This window comes from Sapajus apella, unplaced genomic scaffold, assembly GCF_009761245.1.
Source record: "Sapajus apella isolate SASKATOON/1434 unplaced genomic scaffold, GSC_monkey_1.0 scaffold6, whole genome shotgun sequence".
Lineage (NCBI taxonomy): Eukaryota > Metazoa > Chordata > Mammalia > Primates > Cebidae > Sapajus > Sapajus apella.
The window spans coordinates 63,397,433-63,415,444 of NW_022436946.1; the positions used below are offsets into that span (position 1 = coordinate 63,397,433).

Sequence of the window (18,012 nt, forward strand, 5' to 3'; positions counted from 1 at the left end):
AGTGCCCAGCATTGGGAGCTATGGGAGCTCAGAAGACCTCCATCTTTATTTTTGTTATTACTCTCTGCAATATCTTTAATATTATTATTTTCATTTTATTACTTTATTGTATATATAGACAGAAATACAATTTTTATTCTGTAATCTTGCTAGACTTATATTAGTTTTAGTAATTTCTGTTAATTATTTTATATTTACACAATTGTCTGCAAATGATTGCAGTTTTGTTTTATTTCTGACTAGGACTGCTATATGCAAAGGAAATTGTTTCATTATTTCACCACTGAATAGAATAGTGTAGCTCTTTTTGTATTACTAGATAACCTTTATAAGATTAAGTTGCCAGGCGTGGTGGCTCACTTGAATCTGTAATCCCAGCACTTTGGGAGGCTGAGGTGGGTGGATCATTTGAGGTCAGGAGTTTGAGACCAGCCTGGCCACCGTGGTGAAACCCCACCTCTTCTAAAAATACAAAACTCAGCCAGGTGTTGTGGTGGGTGCCTGTAATCCCAGCTACTTGGGAGGCTGAGGCAGGGGAGTCACTTGAACTCGGGAGGTGGAGGTTGCAAGTGAGCTGAGATCATGCCATTGTATTCCATCCTGGGCAAGACTCTGGCTTTAAAAAAAAAAAAAAAGATTAAGGAAGTTTACATTCATGTTTATGGATAAAAATAGCCTACAATTTCTTATTCTGTTCTTGTTAGGTTTGATATCAAAATTTTATTAGCATTTTTTATTTTTGGTAGACTTTTTTAAACATTTGATAGAGTTGGTGAAGTCATCTAGGCCTCCAGTTTTGTTTGTAGGAAGATTTTTTATAACTCATTTAATTTCTTTTACAGTTATAAAATTCTTCATGAATCAGTTTCAATATTTTTGGACAAATTTTGTATTTTATCTAAATTTGTAATGTTATTGGTGTGAAGTTGTCAATAATTTTTCTTTTTGTAATTTCTGACGTCTGTAGCTATATCTCTTTATTTTCGACATTGTTTTACAACTTCTCTCTTTTTTAAATTTGATCAATCTTGACAGGATTCTGTTTTATCTTTTGGCTTTGTTGAGCTTTTCTATCAGACTTTTTAAATTACCTAATTTCTGTTATTTTGAAAATTTCTTTGTATTTCCTTGGGATTTTTTTTTGTATCATAGTTTTAACTTCTTGTGGTAGAGCTGCTTCCTAATTTAGCCTTTCTTTTCTAATATAAACATTAAAATGTATACATTTTTCTTTAAATCTGTTTTTAACAGTTGCTTGTACATTTCATTATGTGGCATTTTTGTTATTCAGTTCAGAATTTTTTATTATGATTTCTTTTTTGACCTGTGGGTTATTTATAATTTTTTAGTTTACAAACTTTTTTTTTTTTTTTTTTTTTTGAGACGGAGTTTCACTCATGTTACCCAGGCTGGAGTGCAATGGCGCGATCTCGGCTCACCGCAACCTCCGCCTCCTGGGTTCAGGCAATTCTCCTGCCTCAGCCTCCTGAGTAGCCGGGATTACAGGCACGTGCCACCATGCCCAGCTAATTTTTTGTATTTTTAGTAGAGACGGGGTTTCACCATGTTGACCAGGATGGTCTCGATCTCTTGACCTCGTGATCCACCCGCCTCGGCCTCCCAAAGTGCTGGGATTACAGGCTTGAGCCACCGCGCCCGGCTACAAACGTTTTTGAATTTTCAAGTTGTTTCTTTATTGATACTGATCCTAGTTTAATTACATTGTAGTCAAAGAATACATTCCATGTGATGTAAGTTTTTCATTTTCAAGAACAACTACCTCATTGATTTCTGACTTAACTAATAGCTTGTCATTTTTCCTGGTTTTATAACAGACTCCTGCCATTTTTCCAGCCTCCACCCACTCCTGGCTTCTAAAGCTAATGCTGTGTATTTTAGGTTTATGTTATGGTAGCATCCTACTTTTATGTACAAATCACTAAAACATTGTTGTCTTATAAACCACTCCAAAAGTGAACAGTTTAAAACAACTACTTTTATTTGCTCATGATACTGTGGGTCAGCAATTCTGACTTGGCTTAGCTGCTTCATACAGCTGCTTTCCTTGTATTCTGGTCTCACTTGGGCTGCAGTCTCAGAGCTTCTTAAATTGGATAGCCAAAGATGGCCTCATTCATGTGTCTGACTGTGTATGTTTCCTATTGGCTGGGCCATATGTCTTCAGCAAGCAATTCTGGGCTCTCATGGTACCAGCATTCTAAGAGGGCTCACCCCAACACACAACTTTCCAGGACTCTGTTCATCATTTTGCTCAATGTTTATCTCAAAGCAAGTCATGTAGCCAAGCCCAGGGTTGATGTGGGTGGGGACTACACAACAGTGTGGCTGTAGAGAATCATGATCGCTGGGTGCTGTTGCATTAATAGTCTGCTTCAGTTTACCAGTTTTGAAAAATTCTCAGCTGTTGTTCCTTAGATATTGCCTTGTCTCTGTTTCCTCTCTTGTCTCCTTCTGGAATACAGATTTATTTCTCATTCCGTTTTCTGTATCTCTTAAGCTTTCCTCCATATTTTCTGTCTTCATTTTTGCTACTTTCTGTTTATTTTTTCTGATCTGTCTTCCAGCTCTGCCTCTTCAGTGTTGTCTGATCTTCTGTATAAATCTATCTAAACTTAAAAAAAATTGTCACTGCATTTTTTATTTTTAGAATTTGTTTGGTATTTCCCCCAGGTCTACTATCATTTTAAATATGGTTTACTATTAGCTGCAGATGTTTTCCGGCAAAACAATTTTATTGCATTATAAAACCCTGGTTGGTATTCTTGAGTAGTAAATGCACACACAGGTCGGAAAGAGCAGGAGAAGATAACCTATCTAGTGCTCTGAAGAGTATAGTGGCTTAAAATTTGGCTTAAATTAATTTTGTTTGTGGTTTGTCAATATTAATACACATTTTGCTTTCGTTAATGGATCCTTTATGTTTATCTTTACTGAATACAAAAATTCCATTAAACATCATTATAAAGTAAAAATGTTAAAATGTTCAAGAGGAGAAATGGAGATATGGGCCCTAACTTTTTCCTCTCCTCTGCTCAAGCATGATAAGTGGCTCTTAGAGTAAGTCTTCCATCCTCCTCAGTAATAGCTCTGTCTCCTAAGAAACAGACATAGTTTCGTTCATCAGTCTGAGTCGTATTTGCTTTCTCTCTCAGGATTATTGTAAATGCACCTTGAGACTTGTATTCAAAACTACTTGAAAAGATGTGAGAGTTTCTTAGGAAATTCTTGACTAGGTGGCCTTTACTATATATGCATACTTTTGTGAATGATGGAATATGAAAGACCTAATGGGTATGATTTCAGAGGATTAACCAGGCTAAATATAGTGAAATAAGAATTATACTGGAGTGTGGATTTTATATAGTATATAGGGGATATGTTTGCAAAATAATTTATGAAAGGTTGGTCAAACTGGATATTTACTTTCCTGGTGACTTATAAATGGGCCCGATTTTGGGGGAAATAAATTGATACTGTGTAATGAAATAAGTCAGGTGTGTATGCTCTTTGACCCCCTGACCTGAATGCTAGGAATTTGTCAGGGAGAAGATAATAAAAGACCTTATAACATGTTTAATAAAATGATGTTTATGTAAGTGAAAAACTGGAAACAACATGAAATTCTAACATTGTAGGAATGATTATTTTAAGAAACATCTACTCAAGGAATGTTTTGCAGCAGATGAAGTTGTGCTTATGAAAACTAAAGCAAAATAAAGATATCTGATATGGTGCTAAGTGAAAAAGTAGAATGTGATATTTTTTGAATCTCATTGATTTGTGGCTATGTACATAGAGTCTAGAAGTTAATACACAGAAGTTTAATAGTTATACTATTAGGTGTCTGAGTTTTAATTTAAAAGTTTAAATGCCCCTTTGCTCTGTGTCACTTTAGCTTCAGTGATTATTGTCAACAGATGTAATAAACTATATATCTCATAATTATTCTGACTTTTTAGATTTTCAGTGATCTGTTTAAAAATAATGTAAACCATGCTGAAAATACAGAGGAAAAACAAAATTCGGTTGTTTTCCCCTCTCTTTTCCAGACTTATTATATAATATCACTATTTTTTAATGAAAAAAATTAAACTGAAAATTTAAAAGAGTAGAGCCCTTTTCCTATTTTTTGGGTTGGGAAAATGTTTTAAGTTTATGCCTCTGCATTAATATATCTGACATAAGAGCCAATAGAATATATAGTCTTTGTTCTCAGGATAGTTTTCTAGAAAGCTTTTAAAAAACTCATCTTCAGGTAAAATTGAATACACTTTCCTTCACAGTCTCCTTACTTTTCTTTTCTTTTTCCTTTTCCTTTTTTTTTTTTTTTTGAGGCAGAGTCTTGCTCTTTCACCCAGGCTGGAGTGAAGTGGTGCAATCTCTGGCACACTGCAACCTCTACCTCCTGGGTTCATGATTCTCCTGCCTCAGCCTCCTGAGTATCTGGGATGTGCCACCACGCCAGGCTAATTTTTGTATTTTTTGTAGAGATGGGGTTTCTTCATGTTGCCCAGGCTGGTCTTGAACTCCTGACCTCAAGTGATCCACCCTCCTCAGCCTCCCAAAGTTCTGGGATTGCAGGCATGAGCCACCATGCCTGGCCTCCTTACTTGTTTCATAGTGTCTGTTTTACATTATTTTATTTGTTTCTTGACCTGTTTCTATTAGATGTTAAATTTTTTGGAGAACAGTGATTTATATTTGTATTCCCTGCCCTTGGCACACCATCCTGCACATAGAAAGTGCTTAGTACATTTATTAAATGGATGTTTAAATGAATGAAATAATGTTTTTGTTAAAATTAGGATATATTATTATTATTGATAGTGGATTCTTTTTGTATATTTTTGGAGTAAGTAGGTATAAGATTTAGTGACATTATATCGTTTTTACTATGATTGATTCTTAATGTCTTTTTTTTTTTTTCACATTGATTAGGCCTTTCTGGGCTTTGAATATTGTCCAAATAAACTTTGCCGAAAGCTGGATTTTTACCTCTGCTCATAGTGATTTATAATCTTTGAATCATGTTTGGTGTTTTTTTTGAGACAGAGTCTTGCTTTGTCCCCCAGGCTGGAGTACAGTGGCATGATTTCAGCTCACTGTGACCTCCACCTCCCACTTTCAAGCTATTCTCCTACCTCAGCCTCCTGAATAGCTGAGACTACGGGTGTGCACTACCACAGCCAGCTAATTTTTTTGTGTTTTTAGTGTAGATGGGATTTCACCATGTTGACTAGGCTGGTCTTGAACTGCTAACCTCAGATGATCTACCTTCCTTGGCCTTCCAAAGTGTTGAGATTACAGGCGTGAGCCACCGCGCCTGGACTAAATCATGTTAGTTTTAAAGTTAGCTATCAATAATATATTTGTACATCTTTTTACGTTACTTTGCTTTTGTGGTATATAAAAACAAAGGAGGGGGTCTTTTATGGATAATGAATTATCTGCTGTAATTAAAATGAATATTTTTGTTTTTATGTAATATTTTTGGGGAACATGTATTTTTTAATCCAATTTGGGGCATAAATGGGGAATTTTAGAAGCATTATCAACCTATCTAATATTCTATTTTGATTGGAAAAGGTTTAAATGCCTTTGCTGTGTATCACTTCATTATTGATTATTGATTATTGTCAGCAGATATAATGAACTATATTATCTCTTTATTATTTCAACTTTTATTTTAGCTTTTCAATGATCTGTTTAAAAATAATGCAAACCGTGCTGAAAATACAGAAAGAAAGCAAAATCAGAATTATTTTATGGAGGTGATGACTGTAGAAGGAGTCTATGACTACCTGATGTATGTAGGTAAGATCTAAGTGGTTTAAGACTTGTTTTTCATTCATCTTACTTCTTCTGTGATGCAAATAATGATCTTGAGTATTGCCCCATCATAACTCTTTTTTTAACTGAAGATACCTTTTATAAAAATTCAGTATAATTGGCCTTGGTCATATTAAAGTTGCTAGTGTTTACAAATAAAATATTGACCATTGTCTTTCATGTTTTCTGCATTGGAAAATTTTAAAAAATACCAGTTATCTGGAACAATGAGATATCCTATTTTATCCTTTCTCAGGACGTGTAGTTTTCCAGGTTCCTGACTGGCTTCATCATCTCTTAATGGGAACTCGAATCCTCTTTAAAAACACCCTGGATATGTATACTGATTACTATCTTCAGTGTAAACTAGAACAGCTATTTCAGGAACACCGTTTGGTCTCACTCATAACACTTCTTCGAGGTTTGTATTTTCTCATGTGTTTGTTTCATGTTTTATGTACTCTATGATTTTAATTGAATCTAAAAGAGAGAGAAATCTTGTTTTGCTTTGGTTTATTAATATTTCTACTATCAGGAAGTCCTTTGTGTATAAGTAGATGAAAATTCCAGAAGTATTTCTTTTTACTTTTTTTTTTAGATGCTATATTCTGTGAAAACACTGAACCTCGCTCTCTCCAAGATAAGCAGAAAGGAGCAAAACAGACTTTTGAAGAAATGATGAATTACATTCCAGGTGTAATAACTCAATTTCATACAGATTAGCAGTCCTTTGAGGTCACAATGTATAGTAATTATTGAAGCTAATATTTACCGTGAGTTTTCATTTTACAAAATGTTGCAAATATGGTTAAAATTAACACACTAGTTAAATAATTCTTTCAGATGTTAGCACTAGGACTAAGATGTTAGAACTTTAAGGCAAGGCTGTTTCTATTCACATAATAGCCAGACTTATTAAAAAATAACTTACAATCAGATTGGTCAAAGTGACATTTTGTGGGACAATTGGAGGCCTGTGCCCACTCCACCGTAAGCATTGCTCACTAGTATATATGACTAAAAGATCAGAATTTATTTATTCCAAATTTATTGAGCACCTTCCATATTCTAGGCACTATGCAAAATGCAAGAGATATAAAAAATGTACTTGAGTAGCTCAGTCTAGCAGGAAGACAGACATACAGGCAAAACATACGTTTGATAATAGAGGCATGTTCAAGTTACAGAGGAAACACAAAGGAGGAAGATAGTAGGTTTGGGCCACTACAGAAATGAATGGTAGTAACCTCTTACTGTGATGAGAAATAACAAGGAAAAAAGGTCAAGGGGTCAAAGCAGAAGATTCTTAGTTTAGAACATTTTGAATGAGAAGTACTTATAAGTTATTCAACAATCTATTAAGCAATTAGACATCTAGGTTCAAAGGTTGGAGACAAGGTGGTATAGAATAGATTAGTAGAGCTATGGGAGCAATGTGTGAGTAGATTCTAAAGCACAGAAAGAAAGTATGGAGTAAGAAGAGAAAAGGGTGACTTCCAGTTTCTGGTCTGGCACATGAGAACCTGGACATCATCACTCCATCCTAGTAATAAGGAAAAAGCTGAATGAACTAAAAAAAACTAAACAGCTCTTAGATCCACCAGAGAGTGATGTCATATGGCAAACCACTACCTCCCAGATCGGAGATAATCATAGCTAGCTGGAGCAGAAACCCATGAACTCAAACCTCTGGAGAAGCCAGTGCTGAGGTAGGGAAACCTGAACTATAACTGACAAATTGCTGCAGCCTTTTAAATCTCTTTCTAAGAGATTAAAAACTCCAGGGGAACCAAGACATGGCGTTACCCATCCACACTTTGGCATGATCTCAAGTCACTGCAACCTCCACCCCCTGGTTTCAGGTAATTCTTCTGTTTCATCCTCCTGAGTAGCTGAAACTACAGGCATGCGCCGCCATACCCAGCTAATTTTTGTATTTTAAGAAGAGACAGGGTTTCACCTTGTTGGTCAGGCTGGTCTCTAACTCGTGACCTCAGGTGATCACCATGTCAGCCTCCCCAAGTGCTGGGATTACAGGCTTGAGCCACTGTACGCGGTCCATCCACAGTTTTTTTTGAAACAGAGTCTCAGGGCTGGAGCCCGATCTCTGGTCACTGCAAGCCCCACCTGCCTGGTTTAGGTAGTTCTCCTCCCTCACACTCCCAAGAAGCTGGAACTATAGGTATGCACTACCACGCCCAACTAATCTTTGTGTTTTTAGTAGAGATGGGGTTTCACTATGTTGACCAGGCTGGTCTTGATCTCTTAACCTTGTGATCCGCCTGCCTCAGCCTCCTAAAGTGCTGGAATTACTGACCCACTTTTTTGTGACTTTTACCTCCAGGGCCTTGACCAATAACCCACAGTGAATACTGGAGAAAAATCTCCTTGTGCTTCTGGCAGGGGGGCCAGAAGGGAACCATTTTGAAATATGTCATTCAGGGCATTCTGTTCTTTGAGACAAGGCCTTACCCTCAGGAGAAACTATTTAACGAGAGCCTGGCTGACCTGAGGGAAGGGAAATAACCAACTCCAGCCAGCTCTGGCCTTCTGCATGGAAGAAGGGAAATATACCCAACCGTCCACTCTAGCCATCTTGTCCCATGCAAGGGGGTCAGGAGAGCCTGAGAAGCATGTGTGAAGTTCATAGTTCAGTGGTACAGGCTCACTAAAAGATTGATACCCCCTCCTAGGACTATAGAACCCTTCCTCTGCCTCCATATTTTATCACCACATTACTAAAGGCCTCTTTGCAGCAGTTTCTCTTACTCAGTGCATCATATCCAGCTATCAAGAAAAAAATTACAAGACATTAAAGGCAAGAAAATATAGTTTGATGAGAAAGAGCCAGTATCTGAATGGCAGGGATGTTAGAATTATACACCAAATGGGATATATCCCAGATATTCAAGGCTGGTTCAACATTCATTTAAAAGTCAATTAATGTAGTTTGTCACATCAGCAGGCTAAAGAAGAAAAATCATGGTCATAATATTAGATGCAGAAAAAGCATTTGACAAAATCTAACACCCACTTGTGATCTCAGCAAACTAGGAATAGAGGGGAACATCCTCAACTTGATAAAGAATATCTACAAAAACACCTATAGCTAACATCACACTTGATGAGAAACTTAAGAGCTATCCCACTAAGATGAGGAACAAGGCATGTTCTCACTACTACTTTCAACATTGTACTGGAAGTCCTAGTTAGTGCAGTAAGACAAGAAAAGGAAATAAAAAGCATCCTGATTGGGAAGGAAGAAATAAAACTGTCTTTGTTCACAGATGACATGATTGACAAAAACACCCCTGGAAATAATAAGCAGTTATAGCAGGGTTGTAGGATATAGGGTTAATACACAAAATTCAGTCACTTTTCCTGTATATCATTGATGAGCAAGCGGTATTTGAAATTTTAAAAAATGCCATTTGGATTAGCACCCCCAAAACTGAAATACTTGAGGAGTAATATAACAAAACATGTACAAGATTTATATGAGAAGAATAAAACTTTGATTAAAGAAATCAAAGAACTAAATAAATGGAGAAATACTTTATTGATAGGAAAACTCTGTTTTCAAGATGTCAGTTCTTCTGTCATCTAAAGATTCAATGCATTCCCAACTCAAATCCCAGTAAGTTGCTTTGTGGGTATTGACAAACCTTTTAAAGTTATATGGAGAGGCAAAAAGACCCAGAATAGCCAACTCAGTATTTATTGAGAACAGCAAAGTCAGAAGATTAACATTACTTTACTTCAAGACATACTGTAAAGCTATAGTAATCAAGACAATGTGATATTACCAAAAGAATAGACAAATGGATGGATGAAACTGAATAGAGAGCCCAGATGTAGACCCACATAAATAATGTTAACTGATCTTTGACAAAGTTGCAAAGGCAGTACAATGAAGAAAAGGTAGTCTTTTCAACAAATTGTGCAGAAACAACTGGACATGGGTGTGCAAAAAAAAAAAAAAAAAAAAAAACCTAAACACAAACCTTATACCCTTCACAAAAACTAAACTCAAAATCAACTATAGGCTGGGCAGGGCATGGTGGCTCATGCCTTTAATCCCAGCACTTTGGGAGGCCGAGGCGGGCAGCTCATCTGAGGTGAGGAGTTTGAGACCAGCCTGGCCAAGATGTTGAAACCCCATCTCTACTAAAACTACAAAAATTAGCCAGGTGTGGTGCAATCCCAGCTACTCAGAAAGCTGAGGCAGGAGATTCACTTGAACCTATGAGGCAGAGTTTGTAGTGAGCTGAGATTGTGCCATTGCACTACAGCCTGGGCAACAGACTGAAACTCCGTCTCAAAACAACAACAGAAAAATCAATTATAGACCAACCTGTAAAAAGCAAAACTGTTAAACTTAGAGGATAACATCAGAAAAAATGTAGATGACCTTCTGTTGGGCAATGACTTCTTAGTTGCAATACCAAAGGCATGAACCATGGAAGAAAGAATTGATAATCTTTACTTCATTAAAATAAAAAATTTTGCTTTGTGAAAGACACTATAAAGAGAATGAAAAGAGAAGCCACAGACTGGGAGAAGATACTTGCAAAAGACATACCAGATAAAGGACTGTTACCAAAAATATGCGAAGAAATCTCGAAACTCAACAATAAGAACACAACCTTATTTTAAAATTGGCCAGATTTCTTGACATCTCACCAAACCTGATTTTAAAATTGGCCACATATCTTGAAATCTCACCAAAGCATATGAAAAGATGTTCCACATTATATATCATCAAGGAAATGCACAGTTAAAACATGAGATACCACCACACAGCTGTTAGAATGACCCAGATCTTTAACACTGACAGTACCATTTGCTGGTGAATATGTGGAGCAATTCTCATTCACTGATGGTGGGAATGCAAAATTGTGCAGCCACTTTGGAAAACAGGTGAGCAGTTCCTTACAAAACAAGGCATACTCTTATCATAAGATCTGGCAATTATGTTTCTGGTATTTACCCAAAGCAGTTGAAAACATGTCTGCCCAGAAATCTGATCATGAATGTTTATAGCAACTTCAGAATTGCCAAAATTTGGAAGCAACCAAGGTATTCTTTATTTAGGTGAATGGGTAAATAAAACTCACACTTTTTAGACAATCGGATATTATTCAGTGCTATAAAGGAATGAGCTATCATATCATGAAAAGTCATGGAGGAGCCTGAAATTCATCTTACTAAGAGAAAGAAGCCAATCTGAAAAGACTGTGTACTGTATAATTTCAACTATCTGATAATTTTGGAAAAGGCAAAACTAAGAAAACAGTGGATTGGAGGGGAAAGATGGATGAATAGGCAGAGCAAAGAGGATTTTTAGGGCAATGAAGCTACTCTATGATACTGTAATCGTGGTTACATGATCTATTTTCCAAACCCACAGAATGTACACCACCAAGAACAAACTCCAGTGTAAATTATGGACTCTGGATAACAATGATGTACCAATGCATGTTAATCAATTGTAACAAATGTGCACTCTTGTTGGGGATGTTGATAGTGGGGGAGACAGCATGTTTTGGGACAGGCTCAGTTTCATTGTGAACACAAAACTACTTTAAAACATAAAGTCTGTTTTAAAAAGAAAAGAGGGCTTAGGACAGAACCTTAGAGAATTATTAACTTTGAAGAACTAATCTTAGAATAGTTCTGTTGTTCCGTGTGAAAATAAGTTAAATATCTGTTCTGAATGTAAAAGTGAACATAAGCTGTTTTTGAGTAGGTTTTCTGTAGGCAAATGATAAAATAATTTTTTTTTAACCTGTTCTCTGATATAGTGACCCTTAGCATTCATACTTTCAACAGTCTCAGCTTTGATACTCAGAAACAACTTGGAGAGCCAGAGAATACAATAATTTTTTATTTTCAAACCACATTCACTTTAAGACTCCTGTTTGGGAGAGTAATTTAGCTCTTGAGTAAGCTTAGCATGCTTTTCTTTTATCCTCTGCCCCTCAACTCTTGGTGACACTTGAAGGATCTGAAAGAATCAGTTATATTTGTTCATTAGTTTCATGGGAAATTACATGTAGTATTGGTGAATTTGAGGATTAACAAAGATTTGTATTGGGCCACATATCTTGAAAATACCCAGGATGTACTATGCCTATTGTAAATTAAATTTGGCCTTTGCCTTCTAGTGTTGGCATTTTTTATGACTAACACTAGGAGTTTAGTTATGATGGGGGAAAAGGATAAATATTCGAGTACCCTGTTTGCATAAGAATACCTTTTTTCTGCTTGGGGAAAACAGTCAGTGGAGATCTTAATAAGGATTGACTTTTCTTGGTAACAGAATTGATACCAGTGGTACCTGACATCTGTACAGCCAGACACAAGTCCGAATTTGTTGGACCCTGAAAAATTGTTTAAATATTTGTTACATTTCCCAAAATGATTGGTCTGTAAGATGGTTAATAGTAACTTATGCAAAAGTCCAGAAATTAGGTGTTGATATTCACTGAGAAAAGTCTGCCTTAAAAATTAAACTTTTTTTTTCTGATATTAAGGGCACCCTGAAAATATATAGAATAAAAATCAGAAGCCATCTTCTGCCCACTGTATAGGAGTAGGCTTATGCTCCATCGGGTGTCAATCCTTACATTTTTCCATGCCTTTCTATACATGTATGTACAGATGTGTAAACATCATTTTAGAGTTTAATTTGTTTTGTTTTCCCTTAGTGGGGTAATACAATAAGTATTATTTTCCAACTGTCTTTTATCATTGAATAGTATAAGCATTTTTTTTTTTTTTTTTTTTTTTTTTGCTGCAGCATTTCTCAGAGTTTGCATTAGGCTTTGTGCGTTGTAAATCTCCAAAGATGGGATACATGATACTGTATTTGTCAACTTGACCATAGAAACCCCTTGTCCAGGAGCCTCTTATAGAAACATTGGTTTGGGGAGTACTGATTGTCAAATTTGGCCTAATACCTGGGAAACAGGGTGGGGATTTTGGTTTATGATCCAGTTAATGATGATTCACTTTATAAAAATAAAATAATTTCACATGTGCCATTTTGTTTAGATCTGTTAGTCAAGTGTATTGGTGAAGAAACCAAGTATGAAAGCATCAGACTTCTGTTTGATGGCTTACAGCAGCCAGTACTCAACAAGCAGGTAAAACTCATTCGTGTTAGCTAAGTTTGGTGAATGACATAGTAGGGTTTCTGGTAAATCATTAGCTGTATAAATGACACTACACTAAATCAAGGCAATATAATTTAAACATTCAGATAAAAAAAGTTTTATTTGTTACTCTTGTCAGTTACCTTTTTCTTACTTTGATTTAAAATTAATACATAGTCATTGCAGAAAATTTGGACTATGTAGAAAATTCATAAAATACAGTAAAAAATTAAAAATTGGTAATTCCATTATTCAAGTCACATAGAATAACCAGTTAACTTTTTTATGTTTATGGTTATATAAACTATATATAAACTTTATATATTCTGTTGAGATCTTAATGCAGTTTTAATTTTGTGTTCTTGTTTTTCTAAAAATTTTTATTATGTATAAAATATTTAACATAAAAATGAATTAGGCATGAGGAAGTGTCCTCATGCAAACATGTGTGTACTTATTACCTGTTTTGGTAATAGAACACTATTGATACTACTGAGGCTACTTTTGTGCTTGTATTATCAGTGCTATTCCCTGCCTTTGCACTTAGATGTAACCACAATCTTTAATTTTGTGTTCATCATTTTTATGGTTTTTATGTTTAGTGCCTTAACATTTATTATTATTTTTGGTGCTTTAGCTGACTTATGTTTTATTGGACATTGTGATACAGGAGCTGTTTCCAGAGCTCAATAAGGTAACTGAAAAGCAGTAATTTTATTCATTGTTTTCTCAATGGTATGCTGACATTTATTTTAATTAGGGACATAAATGTAAGAAAAACCCTTGACTCTGTTCTCTGTGATTATTTAAAAAATTAACCTCAACAAATTGCTTTTTATATTTTCTTTATTAAACATGCCCCAACAGTTCTGAGGGACAGCTATTGAATAGCTTCTTCTTTGACTTCATCCCTTTTTGATTACAAGCAGATAGGGACCCTTTACAGTCTTTCCAGGGAAAGAAGTGAGTTTAAGTCCTAGAAAAGGCCAACCTCAAAGTTGTCATCTGTAACATTGTATGCTGCGTAAGTAGAAACTTGAGTATTTTTTGAAGCAATTTTTATATAAACCCAAGTACAAAATAAACTAAAATTAGAGCATAGTTATATTATTACTGTATTGAATCTTGAGGATTTTGACTTTTGAGCAATGGTTTAAGTCATTCTTTTTTTTTTTTTTTTTTTTTTGAGACAGATCTCTCTCTGTCACCAGGCTGGAGTGCAGTGATGTGATCTCGGCTCACCGCAACCTCCGATTCCCTAGTTCAAGTGATTCTCCTGCCTTAACCTCCCAAGTAGCTGGGATTTCAGGCATATGCCACCATGTCAGCTAATTTTTGTATTTTTTAGTCAGATAGGGTTCCACCACGTTGGCCAGGATGGTCTGGATTTCCTGACCTCGTGATCCGCCCACCTCGGCATCCCAAAGTGCTGGAATTACAGGCATGAGCCACCATGCCTGGCAAATTCATTATTTTCTGTCTTACTTTTTGACTAATCCTTTTGGTTGGATGAAACAACTATTGTTCAGTGCTGTGGTATTGCAATGAAGTGTCACTTTTGTAGAGTAGAGGAAACCAGATTTGGACTATTCTACCTATTATAAACTTTCAAGTTATCTTGGTGTTAAGTGCCTATTAAAACAGAGTGGCAATTACAGACTTTATATCTTTATAAAGATATAAAAAAATCAACAGCAGGAAACCTCTAGCTCTATTTGAGACTTCATAAGGTCTGTCATTAGATGTTGCCTTTTTTTCTCATTTACAAAATTTACCTTACTTGCTCCATATGCCAGCCAGTTTCACTTGGTTTACAATATATGTATGTCTTAGGTTAGAATTTTAATACACTAGAGCTGTTAGGCAATTCACAAATGAACTTGTATCTTATTATCTTCTATTAAATGGATTTATTTTTACTTTAGGTACAAAAGGAAGCTACCTCTGTGACACCTTGGATTTAAACACTTGGATTTGGTATAGGATAACCCATTGAAATTTCTGCTGTGGTAGGGTGGTAGAAATGTACTTTTTTGGTTATATTCTTATATATATCGTGTACATCACTGTCTTAAATTTTAATTATTTTTTTTTAATAAAGACTAACACAAACTTAATAATAATTAAAAGTGATTGAGTCTCATAGCCTGCCATTTGCTATCTGTGATCCAGATTTTATTAGAGCATGTGTCACTTGTTATTGCCATTTTTAAAAGAGAAAATACATAATGATGTTAGGGCTAACAGTTAAGACTGATAACCTTCATATTGTATAACTTTGAAAATAATTGTGCCTAGTATGGAGAAACAGGAGTTAAATCTGATTTTCTTTATTTAGAGTTAATATATTTAAGTAGATTGATTTTCCTTTTTTTTTTATTTTGTACATAGTTAACTGTGTACCTATAAATAATATATCCTATATGAGTTTTTCATAATAAACAAGGGATCTCTCCTTATTCTTGCTGGGTGTCTGACAGGTTTGTAGCCCTATTTTGTGTAAAAACCGAATGCTTACAGATGCTCGTGATTGTGTGGTTGCCACTAAGTTTCACTGAATTGTCTGTAACTAATAATATATTCCTAAAGCTCATATAAACAATTTAGGCAAGTAGATTTTTGGTTTATGTTGTCTCTTATCTCTTTAAAAGAAAAATGTAGAATTACTTATACCTTTTGAAAGTTAACTTAAAAGATTTTTTTTTAAAGAATCAATATTTCAAAATTCTTGCAATTCCTTACCATGTTATGCAGTTATCCTTGAAACAGGTTTGTCAGGATTGAGCATTTTGCATTAGGTTATTGGCTGTAATGTTTATTCAGAATATTTATTGAGCTTCATTCATGTATTAGACACCAAGCTGGGTAACATGAGAATGCTGAATATGATTTAGAAAAATAAATTTAATTTTACCATTCATTAATTTTTCTCAAGATTTCAAAAAATGATTGTTAGGTGTTACAGATTTTTGAAGAGATTTTGTTAACAGTTCTATTATAGTTTTTAAATACTCGAAAGTTCTAGAATATGTATGAGGTTCCATGAATCAATGGTTTAATACCAAGCTTTAATAAAAAGTTACCGATTTCTCAGGGGCAGGTGGAAAATTGATCAAACAAATGATTCACATTTAAATCCATAACCCTTTTATTATTTAAAATGTAATAGGTGAACTGGAAAAATAAAATATTTTACAGCCTTTTTTATGTCATCCTTACCTGTTCTTTAAATTGTGGTATTCTCTTTATCTAGATAAGAAAAAATTTGTGGATGTATCATGTCTGCTCGAATTACCATAATAGAACACCAGACACTGGGTGGCTTACACCACAGATATGTAATTCTCACAGTTATGGAGGCTGGGAAGTCTAAGATCAAGGTGCCTGCAAATTAGGTTCTATTCTGAGGACTATTTTCTTGGCTTGTAGGTATCTGGCTTCTCGCTATGTGCTTACATGACCTCTTGTACACATATGGAGAGGTAAAAAGAAATCTCATTCTTTCTTCCTTTTCTTAAAAGGCCACCAATCCTATTGAATTAGAATCTGACTCTTAGGACTTCATTTAACCTAAATTAGCTCCTAAAGGCTCTCTCTTCAAATATAGTCAAATTGGGATTTATGGTTTCAACATATGAGTTTTAGGAGGATACAGTTCAATCCATAACAGTAGGTAAGCTCTATTTAAAGAAGATGTTATGTATACAAAGGAACTAAAATGCAATCCCTATTTAATTTGGCAGGCATTTTATAGACATCATCACAACAACTCTGAGATGGTGTTTCTTCTATTTTATAGGTGAGGATATTGGGGCCTGAAAGAATGGTAAAGTTAGAATTTGACTTAAATCTCTCTAGTCTTCATGTTCTTGTCACTGTTGCACCATGAAAGAACTTGTTTTTAGATGTAGTCACTATCTGGATCCCTTTAAAAAGTATGCTCCCTGATTTATTTTTAAAATTGCTCTGCATATTTCTTTCTATTTATTTTTGTATGTGTCTAGTGTATGAGCTTCATAAAGAACACATTTTTAAATTTGTTCACTTAAACAGAGCTGTCAGTTTTTCTGGTTGGGGGAGATACAATAAAGTTAAACAGAGGTGAAAACACTTTGAAATTTATAAAGGACATTGTAAGATTGTGTTAAAAGTATTACTTTTTTTTCCTTCAACTTTTAAGTTCTGGGGTACATGTGCAGGATGTGTGGGTTTGTTACGTAGGTAAACGTATGCCCCATGGTGGTTTGCTGCACAGGTCAACCCATCACCTAGGTGTTAAGCCCAGCATCCATTAGCTATTCTTCCCGATGCTCTCCCTTCCTCTGTTACCTCCTGGTCCCCTGCCACAGGCCCCAGTGTATGTTGTTCCCCTCAGTGTGTTTATGTATTTTCCTTGTTCAGCTCCCGCTTGTAAGTGAGAACTTGCAGTATTCGGTTTTCTGTTCCTGTGTTAATTTGCTGAGGATAATAGTTATATATTAGATTTTGCAAAATGGTGAAAGTTAACATTTAAATTACCATTTATTGGCTTCCTAAAAAATTTATGTTTTTACAAAAAAAGTATAAACAGAAGTCTAATTTGCCCACTGTTGTTCTTAGCAGACTGTATAATGATGTATGTACAAGGTATAATTTCAGCTACAATCAACATTAAAATAACAAATGACTGACCAAAGGAAGAAACAAATGAGTATGTCTTCTTAGTCCACTATACAGTAGTACTCCTTTATCTGCAGTTTTGATTTCCAAGGTTTCGGTTACCCAAGGTCAACCAAGATCTGAAAATAGGTGAGTATAGTACAACAAGATGTTTTGAAAGATCACACTCACATAACTTTTGTTACAGTATGTTATGATAATTGTTGTATTTTATTGTTAGCTACTGTTAATCACTTACTGTGCCTAATTTTACGTTAAATCTTATCATAGGTATGTATGTATAGGAAAATCAGTACTATCATGCGCTACATAATGATGTTTTGGTCAGTGATGGATTGCATATATG

The 18,012-nt window shown here is 35.2% G+C and overlaps 1 protein-coding gene across 14 annotated transcripts in view; it reads left to right on the forward strand.

Moving 5' to 3' along the window:
- Positions 1 to 16,210, forward strand: part of SNX14 (sorting nexin 14) — a 103,019-nt gene extending 86,809 nt beyond the window's left edge. For all 14 annotated transcript variants that reach the window (XM_032275327.1, XM_032275321.1, XM_032275332.1 and 11 more), the window contains 6 exons: positions 5,712 to 5,835; positions 6,107 to 6,271; positions 6,449 to 6,544; positions 12,907 to 12,998; positions 13,645 to 13,701; positions 14,933 to 16,210. In XM_032275327.1, the coding sequence (XP_032131218.1) occupies positions 5,712 to 5,835; positions 6,107 to 6,271; positions 6,449 to 6,544; positions 12,907 to 12,998; positions 13,645 to 13,701; positions 14,933 to 14,971 (573 nt within the window). In that variant the 3' untranslated portion in view covers positions 14,972 to 16,210. The remainder of the gene's footprint in view (positions 1 to 5,711; positions 5,836 to 6,106; positions 6,272 to 6,448; positions 6,545 to 12,906; positions 12,999 to 13,644; positions 13,702 to 14,932) is intronic.
- Positions 16,211 to 18,012: the final 1,802 nt, after the last annotated feature.